A 24,591-nucleotide genomic window follows, 5' to 3' on the forward strand; every position below is an offset into this window, starting at 1 on the left:
TGTACTGCATTATATACATTACTTACATATAAGAATTGAATATTATTCATATTATTTATTATTTAATCACTTAATGTAATCGGGCAAGTCGCTACACGCTCACGCGCGCGCGACTTTAATTGCCGACAGGCAGCATGTAAAATTGCTCAGTGTAATTTAGGCTTATTAATTATTATTCATCAAGACTTTATGGGGCCCCCTAAAAAGTATTGCTACAATGAGGCCTTTGGCAAAATGGTCCCGATGCCTCTCCCCCCTCTGAACGGCCCTTGATGTCCTTTGCAACGTTTGCGGACCAGGCGTTTTTCCTACACCCGCTACTGGTTAAACGATATGTGGGCGCGCGCACGCGGAACCGGTCGAGAACCATCACCGGACCGACCGGGGACGCACAGCACTCGCGTTATCAGCGTGAAATCAATGGATCAGGTAACGCGTCGTTAAGTAGAGCCCGTGCAGTCGACGGGGTTGTCGGCGGGTTCGAATCGCGGGTCAGGATTTTCGGAGTACCGAACGCGAATGTAACCCGAATACCCTACGACGACGGTGCACAGAAGTAATACCCGGGACGTGCAACGGATAATTATCCGTCCGTTAAATTGGCAACACGACCGTCTCGCAAACACGCGGTCCGACGTGGTCGTAGACCAATCCTGGGGAGAGGTTGGGGTTGCAACAAACCCCAACTCATCAAAACATTCCGAACGCTCAGATTTCAATATTTAAATGTACGTGTCGAGCCGAGCACGAGATCGTTAACTCAGGTCTCGGGCATAACGTTATCGCGTTTCCGCGCACGTAATATGAAATCGGTAATTCAATAGAAATTAGGCAAATGTTTGTACTTAATATGACTTTTTGGTGGGTGGTATTAACTATGCTTGAACCACCAACTGAAAACGTCAAACCGCCTGTGTGGCGCGACAACATATGACGTATAGATGAGCGAACGATTACGGTTGTTCGTCCACGGCCGAAACCAGATGTTTGTGGTGAATTTTTTCCTTTTTTCCGTTCATCCCGCGGTGAACACGAAAATTCGACGAAGATTTCGGCCGAACGACGTGTTTCTTGCTGTCAATACAACAGTTCAGGCGAAGGAAGTGTGTTAGATAAAGTCCAAATAATTACTTAATCCAAGTTAACTTGTTGTTTATTGAAATATTTCTAAGTACAAAGTATTAATTTAATTTGACGAATAGACTGGCCTGGGGGCGCGTGCTAAGATAGGACTGTTAACACATCTGAATATTGGTCTGGTAACCTACACTCAGTGCTCGACTTGAGGGGGACGCAGGGGGACGGAGTAACCCTTCTAATTTTTAGAAATTTTAGCGTCCCCCTACAATTAATACGTTATAATTATAACGCTCAACAAGTTTTGGGGACGCAATTTTCTTTTAAGCAAACAGAGTCCCCCTTCTTTAATTTTGCCAAATCAAGCACTGCCTAAACCTATACACCCCGTTTCAATGCAAGAGATTGTGACGCTTCCAAAAGGTTAACATACATGACCCGGACGTCATTCAATCATGTCAATGCAAAATATCTAATACTTGAAATGTCAATCATTTGTACCTTACTGTGCGCGCAATCCTGGATTATTTATTACGTTTGGTTGGCCTTGTGAACTCTGTATTTCGCAGTTTCCACTTTTTACGTATGTTATATTCAATCGTGTGCTTTGTATTCACGCATTTGGAAAACGCCCATAATCCTTTAGCCATCGCAACCGTACTACTGGTTTTTATTTTAAGAGTTATTCTAACATTAATCGTGTGATACGTGGTCCCCGTACAATGGTACTTATATGCAATGCCGAAAAAACCGCAGGGGCAATGCCCCTGTAAAGGAGCCTCTTATGGTTAGTTTCGGGACCCCACCTCCCTCTAAATAATTTCATTATGATAAATTACATAAAAATTATTTAATGCATTTATTCTTATAATTATACGATTGTATATTTTTATTATTTTTATTAATTACAATTTTATCAGAACGGGCCCTCCGGATTGCACATTGATATACTATAAGATATAATATTATAGATAACATATTATAGTGTTATGCAATGAGTTATTTTTATACATACCATTGGGATTCCCGAAATAATTATTGTAATCGCCATTCGTGGCATATTTATATAGGCATGTAACGAGCTGGACTCGGCCCCGATCATTGCTTGTCCGACTATCTGAGTGTTTGACGATATTCTCATAGTCCTATTGTTTTTTTATAAGATATTATACCTAATTAGTTATTAACAAGGCTCGGAACTTTATACGATAAAAAATACTAAAATATGCGTTAAAAAACATCAAAATATACGGTATAATATGCAGTAAAAAATTAGAAAATAATTGCTTTAAAAATAATAAACTGACTACTGACTAGTGTACACTGTACAATGAAGTCACTTACATGCAAATTAATGCAGTATTATAACGAACAGAAATAATATTGTGTATAAGCTGATAACCTAATGGTTAAACATAATAATTATTTTATAGGTAATTATTGTTAAGAAATTACCTATGGTTATACAATTTGTTTATTTCATGTTACAAAATATTAATACAGAGGTGAATTTGTAATATTATTGTTAAATGCTTTGTGAGCCGGAGCATTACAAATAATAGTCGTTGATGAATTAATTTATTTTGTCAAATGATATAAAACTTAGAATTTTGGTTGCCATATGTACATCTTATATTTTATTATTGAACTACACATTTTTTTTGAAAAATTTTGTTAAATCCATGAAATATGCATATAAATGTTCTTAAACCCAAAATATGTAAATTGGTGCAAAAAATAACAAAACATGCAAAATTATACAACAACAATTTTTATATCTGAAATATAGGTACAAACTATGAATCGAATTTGTATCGAATTAGAATTTCAAAATGCATTTTCTAGATAAATATGCAAATGCCTAAAGTTTCAAGCCTTAGTTATTAGTGAATAATAATCTTGCTGGTTTTAAAAAAATGATGTCAACGTTAAGGCAATATTTAAGCGGAGCTGCTAAAAGAAAACGAAAAATAGAAAAAGAAAATGAAAACAAAAAAATCGCTGGATTTTCCGCTCAGGATCCCCCAAGAATCCTATTTGCGGCACCGCTTGTACGATAACCTACATCTATGTAAGTCCGTAACAGACTTACGGATCCGCGATTTTTCCACCGTCGTTTACCATTCCAACGCCGGAACATATTTGGCGACCGGTAAAACTAACAAATACGGTGTCGATGGGCGTATTCCTAAAAATGCTTATCGAACGTTGCGCCGGTGTTCGTTAACAAACGTCATTGTGCACCGTCCGGTTTCGCGAACGATTATCGTAATCGTCGGTCGCAAGCGCGCCCGCAGGATAAAATCCCACCCGGGGCGAGATTAAAACTCCAAGTGCCAAAACAACGTGTATATAAAAATAGACGAGAACAAAATCAAATACCATAGAAATCTCGGGAGAATTTATAGTTCTAAGTGATATGCAGTCATGTGTAAACATTGTAGACTAATAAATACGTTCAAGATTATACATTTTAGATTATCTAGAAGTATAATCAGTTTTACTAAACTTCATAAATGGATCTCAATGAAATTATGTTATAATTAATATGCATGGTATTAAATTAAAAATAGTTTTGAAACAAGAATTCCAAGTAGGGGCAATGGCCCCTTTGCCCCCCACCTGTGGGCTCACATGGTCGGTCGTGTGCACACCTGCATGGACGCGCGTGCGCGTAGAGAGCGCCGGGAACCCAACCCGTACCGCTCGGGAACCCAGTTACGTCGAGTGCGGACCGGGGGTTGGTTTGCCCCGTCCGATAATGTGGGGGGGGGGGGGAGCTGATATAATTCTCAGCACAATATACATATATTTATACATGTGCGCAACGGTATGTTTGTGCGGTTGTAACGTTCGACGGGATCGGATCATTATTTTTTTGTTCGTCGACCCAAAGATCACGCAGATTTTCGCGGGCGCGCGTAATTTAGCGGTTTCCACCCCAAAAAACGTATTGTAATAATCATGAGACGTACGGTGCACAACACCTTATTGCCCGTCGTTAAAGTTCCATTGATTTCGAAGAAGGTCAATCGCACCCCTTAGTAAAAAAAAAAAAACTTCCACCTATTTACGTGCCTGTCGGGACTTCCCCTAGACGCGCGGTCATAGTGGGTTACGCGCGACCGCGGTCGTCCCGTCAACCGGGCACACCTCTACTAGGTAATGTTGAAATGTGCACGCGCAATAATGTGCTCGACGATAACAATGATAATTACAAAGGTAAATAACGCGTCAGGAACGCGGTCTAAATTTACACGCGCGTTACCTGATAACCGGATTTCACGGGTAAAAGTGCGAGATCGGATTTCCGACCCGACACATCGGTCAGTCGTCGAAAGCCCGTCCGCGGAATGAGGTCGCGGTCCAACGGGATTGCGAACGTTTGTATTAATCATATTATTATTATATTGTTACATTGTTATTACTATTGTTGTCGTTCGGCGTTCGCACACGAAGTACACATGGAATAAGAGCCAAATACGACACCGCACCCGCCGCTAACCGTACCGAAACGTATCGCATTGCACCGGGCTACTTGCCCGACCGTGGGACCTGTATTCGATCGCCGCCCCCGCCGCCAGACGTCCGTATATTTGGTAAGTGTTTTCAACCGTAAAACGACCGTAAGGCTTGTGCTCGGACACGGCTCTGGACAAGTCGTTTGTCGTCCGCAAAACGTTTGGTCGCACGTGCACGTTCGGAAATCGTACCGATCGTAACGGTAAGAAATATCGCGACGCGGTGTACACAGACAATGCCCCAGACCCATTATCACTGCCGCCGTGTTTTCTTTAAAAATCCAAAATTCAACACTTGCAGTGTGTCGAATACAGTGCTGCAGTCCGTAGCAATGGTTTTCAATCTTTTTAACAATCCACATAATACGCGAAGCATATTTTATACATATGTGTACCGTCTATTAGACGGTTAAATATTATTATGAGTCAATCGATTACATGTATCTACGATTATAGTTCGATCAGTTTTCACCGAATTTCGATAATAATACAGGTAAATACGTACTTGTAAAACAATTTATAGACTTATCGCGGATACGCTTCAAGGGCGTTCGCGGCACACCGGTCGAAAACCACAATGGCCTGTAGCATACTACAATACGATAGTTTTATGTTACTAGTACTACTACTGAACTTTTCACAGAGCTATCGAATATTGCTCGTTACTGTAATTACAGGTATACGCGATTCCTGTTTTTTTAGCGGAACATATAATACTGTTTATTTACCATTTATTGATTTTATTATAAATTGTATAATACTGACAAATCGCTACCGCCGCCAATGCGAACGAGTCGGTGGTGTTGCTGGCGAAGCTGTTACCGCTACCGCTGTAGTGGTCTAGGGATATCATTACCGCCATCGCGGCTGTGTGCGCGGTCCTTAACTTCACACGATTTTTACCTATCCCGACCGATACGATGCGGATCATCGATTTCGGGTGCGTTTTTTTTTTCGTGATAAGTACTGTCCGTGTGCAGATGTACAAATGACTTTTGAAGGATGCGACGACCATTAGCGTGCCGTAACTAGTGATCGGAGGAACGGGTGGTTGCCAGGGGCACAACAAAGTTCGAGTTAAATTGAAATCGGTTTATTTGTACGACATAAAATTCGTTATGGGCTCCACGACGGGTAGTTACGGCACTGGATACCGTTGAGTTATCACGATGCTTTCTACAAATCCCAACAGTTACAAAAAATGTCATTGATATTTAAGATTTGCGTTTCTAACGCTATATTTATATTATAATATTATATTCTCTACCTAACATAACGTAGTATCGTGGTAGAAGTGAGGTTTTTCCGAATATTTTGTTGTTGTTCGTGTTGTGTACCGAGGAAACCGTTGATTTCAGCCCTTCGCAGCCAACTCGTTCCGATTGGTCGAGTGGCGCCCATTTTTTGAATCAACTCCTAGTATACTCACACGGTAAAGGCCTAAAACATTTAAAACCCCATTGTGTACGTAGGCACGTCGTGTTTTATAAAACGTTATAAATATCGATATTCATCGTCAACGTGCGCACGATGGTTATGGGAACACTGCCGTGGCAGTGGCGTACGAGAAAATTATAATCGCAGGTCAGGTACGGGTTAGTTGATGACGGACAGAGAGAGTTGGGCGTATCGACGGGACGAGTAGCGTATTATCACGACAAATGGCCGACGACGGCCGTGATTTTCGGCGACGCCCGTGATGCCGGTGATCGTGAACAGACGTTGACGACAATTGTATTTAATTGAACGATAACGTACTCGGGCGAGGCCGTACCCGTGTCGCCTTAAAACGCCGCGGGACAACATTGGTCCGAATTGAAATAATATTTGTCTCCGAGACGTGTCTGAAACCGCGGTGGCGTCATAATCGGTCCTAATAATAAACGTCAATGAACTGATTCATTTTTTTTTTTTTTTTTGGGAGGGAACAATTAAAGACCCATCCGTTCGAAGCGTTTGGAAGACTGTGTGCTGTGGACGAGTTTCGCAGTGATGTCCGAGAAACCACTCTTGTCGCACTCTTTTCAAGTAATTCTATACGATTCAATTAGACACGTTTTGTTTGTAATATGTTTTTATTTATTTCCCGTCTGGCCGTCAAGCGCGTTCCTATTATTATCATTATTGAATCAACCCAGACAGGATGTAGGTCGAATTCATAATTAAGACGACCTTTTAATAAGTTTGGACCAAAATCCATGAGAACCGAGATTCGACGACAACGACGACAAACACTTGAAATGTTGTAATATTATCGTGAAATTGTTATTGCAATGCATCAAGCGTTTCGGCGAATAATCGTTTTTAATAATAATCTTGGGTGGTTATTACCATCTCCGACCGTAATAACTGTCACCGATTAGAATGTCTCGGTACGTATCTCGAATGATTTTCGAGATGATTATTTATTGCTAATCATTTAATTTATGTTGTCATGGATTCATGTTATGATAATTCAGTGTGTTGGGTATAAAAATGCGCCTGCTTAATGGTTACGCAGTCTTTACTATCCGTATAATGCATTTAAAAAAAAAGTCTATTATGAATATAAAATATATCGTTGATATTGTTTGAATATTATTCGATGCTATCAGAATTTACTCGTCCTCCTCGGATCGATATAAGATACACCTATAAATAACCCAAATAAATTTGGTTGTAATGATTTATTACATTAATTGTTTTTTTCCGTTTTCGGTTAAATATTAAAAACCATTATACGAATCTTGGACAACATATTTATTTTTAATAACAATTAGATGATTATATATAATAATCTAATTGACAATTGTTGTCATGTTTACACGAAACTTCTGACGAAAAACACTAAAAAAAACAAAATAATACACATTATGCAATCGAATTTAAAATCATTTAATATTTATCATTGTAATTGGGAAATATTCTATGCAATTATGTAACATCGTAATAACGATTTAATAATAAGTTAGACGATTTTTTTCCTTTGACACCTAAATAATTGCCGCGTATTTTCTACATAATAATGAAAAATGAATCTATTAAATATTAAAATATTAACGCAATTTCAAATGTATTAGTCTGCATTAAGGACGTTACATAAAAATATTCTACGGAAAAAAAAATTAATTTCTTAAAACGTTATATGTTTTTAATTTCTCTTGGTATTCTTGTGAAATATACTTCATACATAACTCATTCAATATCCACTCGCCTGTAACGTCAATTTCGCTGTACTCGTGCTAGCTATATTACAAAACGCATTTGTAATGAACGTTAAATGAGCAAAACAATAATCATATAATAATAAATCATTAGGATTTCGCGTACTGCTTAGTTTATTTTTCGAATAATATTTTTTGTCGAATAACTATCTCAATAAGTTACCTATAAATGATCATTTATATTATGATCGATCACTGTTCAACCGATCTGTTGGTTAGTTTGATTGGCTCTTGATGTTTAAGACTATTAACATTTGGATTGAGATGTTTCTTAGCAAGGGATTGGTACTCCAAGTGATATTTCGACTATTTTATTCCAATTCACCAACACATGATTATAAGTTGCTCGTAATTTGTCTGCTGTACATGGTTTAGGAAATGCGACCAATATTATTAAAATTTCACAATCAATAAAGACTTCTACAGTTGCACCGCTTTTATGTGTGATCTACGGTTTTGTTTGTAAATGTAACAATTCACTTAATTTTTTAATTTGTTGTTTGTTTTTCAGTGATAGGACGTCGCACATAGATTACATTTACATTTCCAATACATAGACAGGACACGATCACCGCTCCTACAGCCTGACGACCTCGTTCACCGCGCAGACGGCCAGACTACCACCGTACGCGTGTTGCCACTGCTACGTGGGTACGTAATAGCAATTGTGTAAATATTTCTGCAGGACTCTATTGTTTGTAAAATATGTCCTGCCGAGAAAAAAATTGAAAATAAAAATAACCGCAAGACGTGTAAATGTTTGGTAGAACACACAATATATATTTGCACGCGCGCGCGCGTGTGTGTGCGGGTGGGTGTGTTCAGTAAGTTCTAAAGTTTTTCGATGAAATATAAATTTGGCGAATACGAGTATATACGTTTTGAATCAAAATTAGTTGCATAAATATTATTTATTCTTATTTTCCTAGCGTGTTTCGCTTAGATAGAAATAATTTAAAATCATATAATCATTATATACGTGTACGATGTGACATTATTACTCGCGATATCAGTAAACAGTACTCCTTACGTGGGACATGTGGCTCTTGTCGTTTTCAGATGCGGCTCGCGTTTTATTTATACAATTTAAATCTACTTACTAATATTATTATAATTATGAATTTTAATTCTATCTTTATAAATTTATGAAAAATAATCAAATTATTTAAAGTGTATCCATAAACATTTCGGCTCTTGGTAGATATAATTGTATTTATCCGTGTGGTCCTTGGACCTATTCGTGCTGGACGCACCCCTAGTGCGTAACAAGAATTTGAATTGTTCACATATCAAAATCGATTATTCACTGTTACGTTATTAAATGCGTTTGGATTTCACGTCGTTTACTTGTGTTTCGTTTGAGTATACAAATGGAAAAATTATCTTTTAATATTGAATCATTTTCAATCATAATTTATTTTATTTCTATACGAGAAAAGCGATGTAAAAACTACGAACAGCAATACGTGTGTCGCGGGTTGACCAACCCTTGTACGATCTAAATCAGCGTTTCTTAAACTTTTTTGTCCGTGTTACCCTTTTTGGTGTCCTCATTTATCGTGGAAACCCTACTTTTTTTTGGCTTTTTAACTTTTTTTTAAGATTATTTAAAAATAAATTATAATCATAACAATATTGTGTTAAAGGTATTTAATTTAAAAAATATGTTAAAATTAAAATAAAAATAAAAATAATTATATTCATATATAATAATAATTACTTTAATTAGACTAAATATATACTAAATATACATTTAAACTATTCCATATGGTTTATACATTGTTATTTAATATGCAAAGATTTTTTTTCTATAATGCAAATATTTTTTCACCATTACTAATCTTTGGTTGGAAACAGTGGCGTAACAAGGGTTTAGCGAACTGTGCTTACGCCAGGGGCTCAAATTGCAAAGGGGCGCAAAATAGTGCAAAAGTCGTATTTTTATCCTACAGTTAAATCGACATTTTTCAATTATAATTTTTGAAATACGTAGATGTTTATTTGTCTACACTATAGTGTTTACGTATACGTGTGAATTTAATGATGAAACTATGGAAATAGGGTATTTAAGTAAAAAATTTCATATGAAGAAATGATCGATAAATTTTCCAGTCATAAAGCAAGAAAAACAAATTTTCAAAGTTTAAAATTAACACTGTAATAATAACTTAAAAGTATAAATTGCATACTACTTAAAAATATAAGTAAAATTAAAGGTTAAAAAAAATATCATAACATCAAATTTGAATTGGTTAGAAAGGTAACTTTTTCTAAGTTTGCCAGGGGCGCTAATCAGTTTTCTTACGCTACTGGTTGGAATTTTTAAAGTAATTTTTTTAAAAAATTTTAAAATATTATTTAAACTTCGCGGAACACAGTTTAAGAAACGCTAATCCAGACCGTCCCCGGATCACGTCGGTGCTACACGGTCGTATGGGACAACTCGTTATTCTTCTTTTGTAATGTTAAATGTTCCCTTCGGACAGGACACGTTTCGGCGGGATCGTCAACGCGACCGTTTCACCACGTCATGCACTACTACTACCGGAAGCGGAGTTCGGCATCGGCGGTGGACCTGCGGAAGGCGATTGAGCGCGGCAACTACGCCGCGGTGAAGCGGATCATCACGCGCAACCGGTACCTAACGCACTGTCCTACTGGCCGCGCGGCCGACCATCCGGTGCACGTGGCCGCGCAGTCCGGCCACCAGCGCATCGTCGGCCTGCTACTGCACCGTGGCGCGGACCCGGACGCCAGGAACGCCAACCGCAAGACGCCTGTGCACCTTAGCATTCTGCACAGCCGGCCGCTAGTGGTCGGCTTGCTCATGGACAACGGAGCCGACCCGACCGTGGTGGACGGTTACGATAACACGCCGTTGGACCTGGCCGCGCTGATGAACGACAAGTAGGAAAAAAATCAATTATAACAAGAAAGTCCGTTCCCAATTCTTTCTCCCGCGCTCTCCAAATCTTTCGCCATTACGTAATGTTTCACATGCTTCGTATTTGTCTTTTTCCACCCCTTACTTGGTGCCTTCTTGAACGTTCGCGACCAACGTAAAATAATACCCCCGTCATCTGTTTGCAAGAAACGCATCACACCTAACCTGTCATCTCGCTCTCTCTCTCTCACACACACACACATACTCACAGCAATGCGCTAATATAGCCTAGTTTCCTTTTGTGCATATAAATTATGCTTTATTTGATATATTCGTCAGTTAAAATAATTACTAAACGTCATTATAAATTACCAGTATAGCATTAAATTCTTTATTATTGCAAATAGCTAAGCCTTGTATTACATTAGCATAAATAAGTTTTAAATTCGTTGAAATATATTATTATTGTCGATCAACTACTGGTACGCAGTTAACTGCTGCAAACACTCAATGCCTGACAAAAACGTTTCAGACTACATCAATATTATATTTTAATTCTCAAATAATCGATTGATTCTCCAAAAACCATTGTTATTCGCACTAAAGAAAATGTACTGGTGCATACTACTGCTGCGCATAACAGACGGTTATTGATTCTTCGATAATAGTGTCAATTTTCTCTCTGCAATGAAGTCTTTTGGTGTTCGTCTGACTCAGATTAGACAAGATATTTCTGATTTGTCATCTTCGGAATCATTAATACCAGCCGTGTATTTTGATAATAACTAACTATTATTAAAACTCGATTCGATCGATTCGAAAACCACCGTCCCGTTCTGCATAATTTAATTATTCACGCTCGTATTTTTTGTATTCGTTCATTTTGAATGTTGCATATTTGCAGACGGTGTTTAGACGTGCTACTTAACCGCGACATGCCCAACTCGGTATTAAACAGAGCACTTTTCAAAGCCGCTACACAAGACAACACAATATTGATGAACAAGCTGATAAATCGCGGGGCGAACATCGAACACGTGGACGAGGCGACGGGATACACAGCCTTGCTGGTGGCAATGAAGATCAAGCACTTAAGAGCATCGCAGTTCCTATTGGAAAAAGGGGCCGATCCATATGTACAGGATCAGTTCGGGTAACGAAAGCAATCTTTTTTATTTTATTTTTTAAATATATTTTCACATCTGCGAACGGCTAACGTGGGCGTGTTGATAAGAAAAAAATTAACTCTACCTACTTAATATAGAGATCAGGGAATACGAGAACGTTATCTTCGTAACAATATAGCAAAGTTAGCAAATAATATATATATAGCAAATATATTTCTTCAAGTTCAAATTATTACTAAAAAATACCGATTCGATTTACGGTTAAAAACTGGCTGATTTTATATTCCTAATAAATACATATAGGTTAATTGTATGTTCTTTTCAGTTTGGTAAAAGTCGATTATTATATTAAAATTCATAATATTATTTTATTCTTAAAGTACGTTTAGTAAATTGAAATCATTATTTAAATGTTTGAGCTTTGACTCGTCTTAATCTATCAGAAAATCTATCAAATCCAACCTTTAGTTACGGCCTGCACTTTTTCATGCACAGTATCGTTACTGCATCATAGCATTATGTTCTATGTCTCGACTGTAACAAAATATAGTGTTCGACTACCGATAATGTCATTATGGTTATTGTTTCCGGGTTCATATGAGGTACAGTGAATAAAGCCGCCACCGCGTGGTGGTTTTCTTTCGGTATTTTTCTATTTGTTTTCAATTCGAGCAGAGTGCATAGGTTAATAATGTTTTAGGGATTTGGGGACGATATTTTATCTGCGTGCGTTAGCGCTTCAACATGATTTAATAATGGTTCCGTTTCGCGCAGGTGGACATGTCTGCATTTTGCCGTGTACTACGAATACTCGTACCGGACGCTGCTGATGGTACTGCACAAGTACGTCGCGTCGAAACGATCGGTGGACTCGCGCACGTTCAACCAGGAAACGGCGCTGCACTTGGCCGCCAGGCGGGGAAACGTCGTGGCCGCGGCCGCGTTGCTGCAGGCCGGCGCCCACGTGGACGCGGTCGACCGCAAGAACAAGACGCCGCTGCTGGCCGCCGTGCACCGGCATAAGGACGCGGTGGCCGAACTGCTGGTAAGGGCCGGAGCCAGCGTAAACCGCGTGGCCGGATCGGCCGGCTCGCCGCTGCACTTGGCCGTCGCACGCCACCACCTGCCGCTGGTGCGGTTGATGCTCGAACACGGTTCCGCCGTGGTGGACCCGCGTGACGGTGACGACAACATGGACTGGACGGTCATCCATTCGGTCTGCGAGTCCGGTGAGTTGAAGACTGCGATCAGAACCCACGCTTCCCTTTACCTGTGCATACTAGGCCTTGGGTCGGACGATATCCGTTCCGCCCAATAGTTTCCGTACCCAATGTCGTAACAGTAGACAATCGATCGTTTAGATTCTCCCTCCCCCCACAACAAAAAATTTGTTGTATTTTCGAAATAAAACATCCCGTTCATTACGTCAAACGTCCTACTGATTGTTGTTGACGGTTTACGGTCGGTTCCCGTCGCATCGACCTCGGTGTGGATTACATTTGTATCCGTTGCGAAGAACTCTTCCGGTGGAATCTACGCCCTGTTCGCACAACGTGGCGTTGTCATGATATTTGTTGTAATGTTCGCAGGCGATACGGACATGCTGGAGTGCCTGCTGGCGTACACGGATCCTGGGACGTTGCGCGCCCTGCACGCGGGCGGCCGGCCGAAGCCGCCGATCGTGGTGGCCGCGTCGGCGGGCCACCAGGCAGCGGTAGAAGCGTTGCTGGCGCGCGGCGTGGACGTGAACGCGCGGCGCCGCGACGGCGAGACGGCCCTGCACGCGGCCGTGCGGACGAACCGCGCCGCCCTGGTGGACCGGCTGCTGGACGCCGGCGCATGCATAGACGCGCGCGACACCTCGGCCGGTCGCCGGCCGCTGGACGTGTCCGTGTGCACGTGGGGCCGCCGGGTGACGGTGACCGCGCACCTGGTGCACTCGGACCGCATGGCCAAGGCGGTGGTCCGGCACGACGTGGACGCGGTCGCGTTCCTGCTGGCGTGCGGCGTGTCGCCCAACATGACCACCGAGGCGTACGGGTCGCCGCTGCACGTGGCCGTCCGGCACAGACGGTACCGCATGATGGCCGCCCTGCTGTCGTCGGACCGGTGCCGGACGGCCGTACGCCACAACGGTGTCACGCCGCTCGACTACGCGGTGGCCATGGGCGACGCGCGCGCCGCCAACATGATCCAGTGGCGAGACATGCAGCGACGGCGCCGGCGCACCAAACACCTGTCGCCGGTCGCGGCCACGAAGCGCGCGTCGCGGCCGCGCGGCGGCGTCGGTTCCGACGACACCCCGACCAGGCGCTCGTCCATCTGACCCGCGGCCGAAGACGACGACGACGACGACACGACACGATACGATACTGTTCATACCTTCCCGTCAACAGCAACACGCACGCGATCAAACCCGCCTGTTTCGCGATTTTTTTTTTTTTATATAATTTCTATTTTATTTTATTTTTTCACGTTTTCACTCTGTTTTTTTTTTATTTTATTACTATTACCATGTTATTATTTTTCTATCTTGTCGTGACTCAAGATAAACCAACGTTTAGGGATAGTTTTTTTTTTTTATTGTTTTTTAACATATCGAATTGACAAACCTGTTATTTTACTCTCCGTTCGCACGACCGCGATGGAGTCCGACCCACCTCCACTTCCCGGCCCCATTGATCTATAAGAATTACTACCCCCACCCCGACCATCTGGACGCATCCATTGCGATACGTTTTTTCCCCATTCTTAATTTTTCTTTTCGTTAAACTATACGACGTTGTATGTTGAACGTTGACGATTTATCAATATCAACCGATTAATGTTGTGTTCGAATCGCAAAATACCGATTTTGTATGTAGAAAAAAAAACCATCCGGTTGCCGTTTAGACCGAACCGATTTCGTTTTCAAATTTTGTACAACATTATAACCGTTACGCGTATTATGTAGCTTTACTGACTCAAATCACAACAAACAAATATGTAATTGTGATTTATTGTACTTTGTTAACATAACATAGAATACAAAATCAGACCTCCGTTTTAAAGCTTCATTTTGTAATTTAATTTTACGTCGTTTTTAATACGTTGTACGAGTGCCTTTTTTTTATATACATATATCACAATATAGTTTTGATGACTTTAGACCAAATCAAATTATTGTTGCATATTGTCCACTGCTCACCTCACCTGTATGCTATGTAATATTATTTGTTTCCCGTCCAAGCCATTCCAGCCCGATTCCTGGCGTGATAAAAATGTAATGCGATGTGTTATGTTTGTACAAAAGAAACTTTTATCGATGAATTAGTTGTAAACGTAATACACTTATACAACACATGGATTACTCACGAGGATTTGCTAATCGCTACGATAACTTAGTATGATTTAGTAAGTGTATTTAAGATTTCAATATTTTTAATGTTTGCCGGTCTAAGAATTATAATATTCTTTTTTCTTACAAGTAAATTCAAGCGTAATGTTTAAAATCCTCGTGTGACAATGTGTATAAATGCCACCCAAATGGGTTTATATCGAAACAACAAATCAAAATCACGGAATATCCCAGTAGAAGATACGCCTTATGTGTTCATCTATCTGATCGCACGGTATCGATCGAATAATCCGTGTTTATTTATCTTAAAAAACGGAATGCAACACGTTCTGCATGAACTGTACGCGATGTAGGTTTGTAAGGTAATAATAATTAATCTGCGAACACGATTACCATTTCTAATGCGTATGAGGAGAGAAGGATTTTTACCACATTGGCGATATGGTTATTTTATACCGAAACATAATGTTAATAACGAATGGCTTGAATCTACTACAATAACATTAGACTACATTGACTGACGAATTTATTTTCGACCGATATCGATGTGTAACATGGTCGGGACGTACTATGGATTGTTCCGGACAGTGGCGTATCCAGAATTTTTTTTTTGGGGGAGGGGTTATAAAAAATGTAATATTAAATTTTTTTTTTTGAATTTTGTGTGTTTTTTATTATAATCAATAGACAATACACTAAATATTTTCGTGGGGGTTTATAACCCCCCCCCCCTGGATACAGACGTTTTAGAAACTAAGCGAATCTCTCGCTCTGTTACCTGTACTATGCAATAATGTCGTAATTAAATATATTGTATTCTTTAGCACAGGATAGAAATTATACTTGCTTCGCTTTCGAGTTTTTCAGTCCCAATACGATTATTTTCTTTTGTCATTTAATTTCATCACATCATGATGAAAAAATAAAATGAAAACTATGCGTATACTCCACTACAAAATCGTTTTATCCCTTTTTAATAACACTCCATACACCCCGTACCCGTTACAATAACTAAACGCAACTGCTGTTACCATTCGCCCATATCGCATGTGTACAGGGTGACATTTTTTTCAACGCCACTCATTTGCTCCTTCAATTATGTGATTATGATATTTATTTTCTTTCAGTTTATGCGATATCGAAAACGATTATAATAAATAATATCGTAACGATATGCATGTACACATGCATATGATTTATATGCCACGTTTTTTTTTTTTTTTACAAACATTTCAGACAAACGTAGGTGGAAATTAGTGCTGCAGTGTATTTTTTATATATTATACTCGCAGGATAACGTCAGAGCACGTCGTCATCAGTAACATCTAAAGGTAAAATATATCACGATTCACTTGCAAAAAATATTTGTCAGAACAAGGACGTATATATTTACAACATGTGCAGAAATAAATCTAGAAACACTTACGGGATCATAATTTTTTTGTTGCGAAAAATTAAGTGTTAAGGGAAAAAAAAATGCAATTGTTCTCGAAAACACCGGAATCCACCGAGAAAACGAACGTTTAGTTTTGAACGTAACACGAAATTACCCTGTACATACAGATGTGCTTTGTATACTACTGCGTGCGATACGTATACACTCATTACGCAATGTTTCCGGTTGACGTTTTCTAAACATTGGCGTGTAGTTGACGAAACTGCGCGAACATACCGAAGAGAGAAGTCCCCCCCCCCCCCGTCGGGGTTCAATTATGAAACGACATATCGCACACACGTTGTGCACCGCGCATAATGCAAATTTAACATAATACATATCATTGTGTGTGTGAGTGTATTATATACATACATTTCTATCATTTATTGTATGATATTCGCGAATGTATACTGTATGTCGTTATAAAATATCGCGTTTTATTTTTTTATACGTGGGCACCGAACCGTTTTAAACATTATTATCCTAAAACCGATTGAAAAGTCGATTTGAGTACGCGCGTGTGTCTACACCGGTGTATAACAAGCTATACTCGGGGTTTGCTCGAGGGTGGAACGAGGGCGCCGTACATTATAATACACCTCGAGGCTTTTATTCATATCGTGTGCGGTGGACACATTTATCAGGGCCGAATTGCCCTGTCTGCGAACTGCCGAACAGAATACAAATGAAAGATGAATGTTGTGTTTGGGCTTTTTAATTTTGGTGAATTTATCTTAAGGCCCACGCGAGGTTAATACAAGTAACTGTACGGTTTCGGTGTCAAAGTTAGCCGGCCTCCGCGTCCCGATACGGCAGACAGTTGGATGATTTTTAAATTGGAAATATACTGTTAACTACTGGATAAAACTGTCAAAGCTAAAGATCTACGATTTACTCGAGTAGAAAGAAAACCACGGTCGAGGTGTTCTAAGACTAGTTATAATCGTTCTTTGATGGTTTTCCTTTCTAGTCGGTATATAATATTATATATTAACCCCCCGCCCCAAATCAGGAAAAATATGTATTAAAAACCAATAATTTTCATTATCAAGGGAAAATATTTTTCCTACCCCCCCCCCAAACAAAAAAAAAAGAAAATCCTGGATCCACCACTGGATGTGGTATTGGAAAAACAATTCCGCGTTCTGCTGTTGCGTTGCGATTTCGCTGCGCGGCATATACAATAATGTTTATTCATTTCGTTCTAATCAAAACGTTTCGCGTTTACTGACGCGTACCAAACGCCCGCGCACATCCATACGATAAATATAAATACGCGTACCCGTGTGATACAGGTTCGGTGTGCGTAACAAAACACACGTCTCCGCCGCAACGCTTTACCTAAAGCCAAGGACCCTCTAAGTGCGCGTACGGCGGTACACAGACCTCCGGGGAAAATTGGGGTAAATCGTGCGATTTCCTACGGCAAATATACGCCCGCGCACGTTTATGTGCACATATACACTCAGGTTTTACGGTGACGCGTGTTGTTCGCACACACAACGGTCGGGAAAACATAATAGTAACAATGACGATAATAATAATAATAATAATAATAATAATAACCTCTTCTGAGCGTTAATTTCGGGCAGGACGACGAGGATTCGTCGTCGGTGTACACGCGTGTACACACGCGGTAGACGCGCGTGCATAGGCATAGCCCGGGGGTCGCGTTATTTACCCCTTTCGCCGAATAATGTCTCCTCGGAAACATTGTATATAACGTCGATTCCTCCGGGGTTTTGTGCAGTCGAGATTTAATAACGATTCCCGTCGTCGTCGGTTCGTTTGTTTTCCACGACGGTACACGAGACGATTGTACACGGCCGATTCGTTTTACGAATCCTGTTCGTCCCATTCATCGCCGCAACATGGTAGCCTCACGCGATGAACCAGAACATGTTTCAGTGTAAAAATTACGTAGTACCAGTGCCCCCCCCCCAGTGATAATTGAATGCTACCCACTGGTGGGTGATCGACACTTTCTCATAACGACCGTAGTGACAGCAGTTGATTTTCCCTGTATGTTCTTCTGCAATAGCAAACCATGTCTACGGACTTCGATGGCAGAAAATTTTATCGAAGTGCCACCTAGTGAAAATTACTTAAAACAAGTTCTCCGATGAATCAAATACATCAATGTGATCCGTGCACGCGGTCACCTACGGAATCATTTTGGACGCGAGCAGTATTAGCACGCAGTACAATAACCGGTCTACTCTTTTTTTTTTTTATCCGACTTTCTAAACAATTAAAATCTTTAAATAATACCGTCATTGAGAATCAAAACGCAAAGCCGGACGATTAGTCACATGATAATATAATAAATAATAATTATCGGTCTACCGATGAGGATTATACGAGAGTAATAATTAACAGGTGCGGCGTACCTTTACCAACTTCAAGGGCACGGTTGTATTTTGTATTTTATTTTTTTTTTTTACGAAAATAACGATAAATCAACGGCATATTAAACTTTTATCACTATATTATATGACTTTTGTATTGTATGAAGAATTATTTATATCCGTACACTTGTGTGAGCTCCTTCTTATTCGCTATTTCTTTTTTATCGCGCAGTATGCCGTTTTCATCACGTTTTAACTGCCCGGACGCAAATTTATATCGTACCTGTACCTCAAAGTTCGGTTTCAACTAAATCCCGTTTTGTTTTAAATCAACAATATATTGTTAGATTATACATATTATATTATGTAGCTATAGATTATTTATGACAGAACATCATCAATGATCATACGTTTTTTATGTATGTAGGTAATCATATGTTTTTACTGGGTCGTGAAATTTTTTTGAGAGGTCGTCACTCGCGGTTACGATTACGGTTGTTTTAGCCGTAAATTGATACCTTTATAACATTAAGTCTATATTGTATATTAATGTAAAGTCTAACTTGATTATTTTTTTTTTTTTAGTAAGGGGTCGCGTACCCAAAAAATGATTAAGCTTATGGGTCGCCATTGAAAAAAATTTGGAAAACACTGCACTAGTCAGTGACGAGCGTATCTGGATTATTCAATTAAATTTTGTCTCATAAATTTAATTAGTCTTGCGGTTAAAATAAGGTAATTGGGTATTCCGTCATGATATCACTGTAAGTCATAGAGGTATTAAATAAACTCATACATTTAATAATTTGTTTTGGTAACTAATAATACATTATAAATCGGTTTAAGTCATGATATGTATGCAGCGATTCCTAAAACATAATACATAATATAGATTTGTTGTTAAATTTTAATTGCAATAAAATAAAATTATTAATTTTACTAGGATTTAAAAATAATTATAAGTTACATCGAAAGCAAATCTATCAATAGGGATAAGAATCTGAATCAAATCCTGTTTTGATTATGCGGATATTCGAGAAATTAATGAAATATTATAGCGATTAAACAGAAAATAGTTTTGAATAAAAAGTATACTATATTATAGTAATAACTGATTATTAAAACTTGTTGTGTCTCGTTTTTTAGTTCATTGTGATTTAATTTTTAACATAATATTTATATCTGCATTCTTTAAATAAATATTAACATAAAAACCATTAACTTGTAGTTATGTAAACACCTACGACGATTTATAATTAACTTATAGTGTATTATTCGCTTTAAACCGTACACTTAATTTGCTACACACAGTTCAAAATTATTAAGTAACACTGGAAACACAGTTCGGAATTGTCTTTCAATCGCAATGGTTTGGCATTGCATTCGATTTCAAACAAACACTTATATGATAAATATGATAAAACCTGAAGGCTAAGCTTTTATTTATTTCTATACATAAAGTGTTTATTTATATATTAATTTTACGAGTGTTAACCATTTCATAATTTTTAATTTTAATTTAATTTTTATTATTTCACTATCGCATAATTTATCGTGATTTAATTATACATGCGCGTCAATTCGTGTTCATAATTTATAGACGTTATAAATCAACGCATATTCGACTGCTCTATATACCATCGAACCGCATTATTATCAATGTATATCGTTTTAGTTTTTTTTTTTTCTGGCATGGTTTACATAATTATTATATTAATGTTACGCGCCTGTACTGCTGCAGTGGCGGTATTATATATTATAATCATAATTTCAATTACTCATACGAGTGTTGTCGCACAGCAGCATTCATTCGATAGTTATCGTCTTCGAAGTTGTGCGGAATATTTAATACGTTCGTTTTGTTAATTAAACCATTTAGACATTTACTCATGGACAATGTGTATATACATGCACCCGCTGCATTTATCTATCGAACTGCAATGCGGACGGTCTTGTGCAGGCGTATAATCAGAAACGTATTTTTAGGGGGGGGGGGGGGGCACAATGGATACATTTTCCCCGGGCGGCAAAATTTGGATTCGTTTAAGGGGGCGGCCAGGCACCGCTGTAGCCCGGAGTAATATTGTATTAATATATATTACGAATAAAAATAAAAAAAATTATCTGCGTGATTAACAGATTATGGCTACATAAAGAATTATAACTAAAAATGTATTGGAAATAAATAAAAATCAATGTATCTATTTTCGGAAGAACAACTATGGTTGACCCAGAATGCAACATTTGTAAACACGTCCCTGCGTGTAACAACTGCGACGTAGAATTATTATTATTATGTGTTATCTAAAATCGTACATTATGTACCTGTGTATTGGGTATTATTTGTAACGAGTTGCATTTATGTTGATTTCTTTGTCGCTTTACACGTGGCGCAAGGACGTGCGACGTCGAACGAGCCCACTTATTTTACACGGTAAAAATCGTTCATCAGTACCGCGCGTATAAAAACGTAAACGGTTCAACAGGTGTATAAGAGATGATTTTACCTTTACGGTCGATTGATGATGTACGGAAACGGCATAAAATCACTTCAGTCCATACGTACACGCACACGTTCATGTTATGTATTGGCCAAGTATAACTGCAGAGCGGTGCACACTTCTTTCAAACTTCTTACGTGACGACAGACATAATAAGTATATTTTCGTACTGCGGGCTTACCTGCAAGCCGATCTACTTTCGTTTTCGCCATTAATTCGTTAGTATTTTCATAAGACTTGGAAATCGGATGTATAACCAATTTTTCCATCGTCCTCCCCCCCTAAATATACATATTTTTTATTCCTATTGATTGTAAGTGGCTGACCGTCAATATCACAATAATATTGTGCGCACAAACCGCAACCTGTCTTGTATTATTATTATTATTATTTTTTTTTTCCTTAAGCAACAACTATATATAGCTCGACAAGAACAATGCATTGCATACATGATAGTTTATAATAAAATCAGGTAAGCTATACATATATATATACATTTTACATTAAGAATAAATATATAACATTTTGTATAGCGAACGTTGAAAACAATTATATTGTATGATAAACGTACAACATAATATAAATAATAACAGTCATAATTATAATGATAAAAGAAACAGAAAATAATGTCTATAACAATAATACAATGAGCGATTTAAGCGTATTAAAATGTATAAATCTGACATGGTTTAAAATGTATTAAGGCATTATTTAGGGGACATAGAAGTAGGCGATTTAATACGAATGTTAGTAAAAGTATCAATGAATTAATTTTAAAGTTTTCAATAACAGTGCTATGTGGACCGTCGTTGCTTACGCACGCATCACGTTCGTCAGCGCTATTATAATAACTGCCATGCCTAGGTTTCAATATTAATTGCTCATTAAAAGTGAGTGTTTTTATATCCATATTCGCCTCGTAGTAATACGCAATGCAAACGAAATTTGTAGTCATCGTGGTCACTTTCGTTGTCGACAAAAAATCTAAAATTTTCGTTTCTCCAAACATCTATGCCGTAATCTCAGAGGACTCGGCATGATTTAATTCCTAAGAACTGCTCCATGCTATCTCCTTTCATTTATAAAAAACTGTATAACGATTAAATAAATAGTTTTGAAGCCGAGCCGTAACAAAGATTTTAAAATTTGTTTGTTTTTGGTTTTTTTATATATGTATAAATTTAAGTGTCGAGCTGTTATAGTCTTGTACTAAAAGCTAAAAAAAAAAGTCTTCAAGAAATTTGTTGATTGAGTTTTCGGGCGTAGTTGCAAGTGGTCGTATTGTATTTAAACATTTGAATTGTACCGTTACAGTATGGTCAGTGATCTTAAATATCTTATGAACATTAAAAAAAAAAAAAAAAAAAACTATTATTACATTAAACACAGTAGGCGAGAAAATTGGTTTTGTCATTTCAAAGAGGATTGCAATACGGAGGTTTTCCGATGTAGCGTTTTGGAAACCGGTTTAAGAGTTGGTTAAATCGATAAAACGGTAAGGGTTAATAGATAGGGGTAGGTGTTGTACGTTAGTACATATACCTATACGATATACCTACATGTATAATATTATCGCATACCCACGGAGGTGTACGTACACGATCGTACGTAATGTTACGCACGACGGTCGGGCGGATCACGTTGCGCGCAACGATATAAGGAGCTAAACACAACCGCGCGGTGCTAATAATAACGACCCCGATAGTAATATTATAATTACAATCCTGGAGGCGTCGATGGTATCGCGTGGCAACGGGAAAGGTGTACGGATATAATATACGCGTACACGGGGATATACACGTAGTGCGGGCGCGATAATATTATAATTTACCGGGTCGGCGGACGATTTATTGTATCGCACCTGAAACGCAGGTACACGCGTACATACCGTGTGTACGTACGCGGTATAATATTGTAATGTTGTACGGGACGCGGTTCGGGTAGGTGTTGCCGAAACACAGGAAGCGGCGGACCGGACGACGGAGAGGGCGTGCGCGAGCAATCCATCATGGATATAAAAAAATTAAAAAAAAAAAAAGGTATATCGATCCGCGTCCACGCGTATATTTCTGTACGTAGACACATATACACACGGATATTATAATGATACGTGCAGCACAGTTATTGTTGCACACATTTTGTACGGAGGCGAAACACGAGGAAACGTACTCGATGCGCATACGCTTCCGTGCGTACAACGTACATGATACGCGGCCGTGACGTGCGTTATTATAGGGTATTATTTATAATATTTATAGATCTTCTCGCGTGTCCTTATCTTGACAACGGTCGGTTTTTCATTTATCTTCGCGTTTACATTACATATATATATATATATATATATATACGTGCACTTACGTACCGCCCGTCCCGTATTTAAGAACACGCGTACATACGTATTACAATATAATATATGTCCGACACTCGTGCACCGCCGCGGCAGAATTAGTTCAAACAGGAAAGGTGAACTTAAAAAAAAATTCTAAACAATCGACAAACGTGTTACTGCAGTTTGCGCGTATTGAACACTATAAATTAATGTACATACGAGTACATAATTAAGCAGGTAGAGTAGAATATCAGTCTCTCTGTATCTCTTTCTCTATCTCTCTAGCACACACACACCACACGCACATGTCCATACAATTCGTTCAATATGCCATTTAAAAAACACTTCTGCGCGTAGAATATTACCTAATGTCTATTGTTGACATTTCATCATCATGTGTTGAATAAACGTCAATCGGACGTTTTTTAACGCGTGATACTACACATGAATGTATCCCTAAGCGTAGGAAACCACGTAATTACCGACCGTTTTCCCATCGAAACGGCGTATAATAATACATAATCCTGGTCGAATGTGCCAACGGTTTTAATGAATAGGAAGATACACAGTTGCATTGGATTCGCAGGACTAATTCGTATTAGAGTATTTTGATTTTATTGTAAAGCATCTAAGAGAATTTCAATTTGGTTGAAATTATAAACAACAGTTTCCTGATGAATACTGAGGGCTATTTTGGGCTCCGATGGACTTCTAAAGTTATTAAAATCAAATATACAGTTTACAAACATACTTGTTGTTTAGAACTTATAAGTACGTACACACATATTACAACGCACAACATGTGCTATACTCGTATAAACGTAATATT

General features: G+C 38.8%; 1 protein-coding gene across 2 annotated transcripts; it reads left to right on the plus strand.

Annotated features, from left to right (window-relative positions):
* The first annotated feature begins 4,423 nt into the window (after positions 1-4,423).
* Positions 4,424-14,955, plus strand: LOC112685985 (ankyrin-3-like). 2 transcript variants are annotated; one of them, XM_025558062.1, is made up of 6 exons: positions 4,424-4,676; positions 8,313-8,452; positions 10,288-10,708; positions 11,590-11,838; positions 12,587-13,041; positions 13,402-14,955. In XM_025558062.1, the coding sequence occupies exons 3-6, from the start codon at positions 10,332-10,334 to the stop codon at positions 14,136-14,138; spliced, it is 1,818 nt and encodes a 605-aa protein (XP_025413847.1). In that variant the 5' UTR covers positions 4,424-4,676; positions 8,313-8,452; positions 10,288-10,331; the 3' UTR covers positions 14,139-14,955. The 2 variants fall into 2 exon arrangements, with proteins under 2 accessions (XP_025413847.1, XP_025413848.1); XM_025558063.1 differs by lacking the exon at positions 4,424-4,676 and adding an exon at positions 6,557-6,626.
* The last annotated feature ends 9,636 nt before the right edge of the window (positions 14,956-24,591 follow it).

The sequence above is a fragment of the Sipha flava genome, unplaced genomic scaffold (genome assembly GCF_003268045.1).
Source record: "Sipha flava isolate LNK unplaced genomic scaffold, YSA_version1 299_pilon_pilon, whole genome shotgun sequence".
NCBI lineage: Eukaryota > Metazoa > Arthropoda > Insecta > Hemiptera > Aphididae > Sipha > Sipha flava.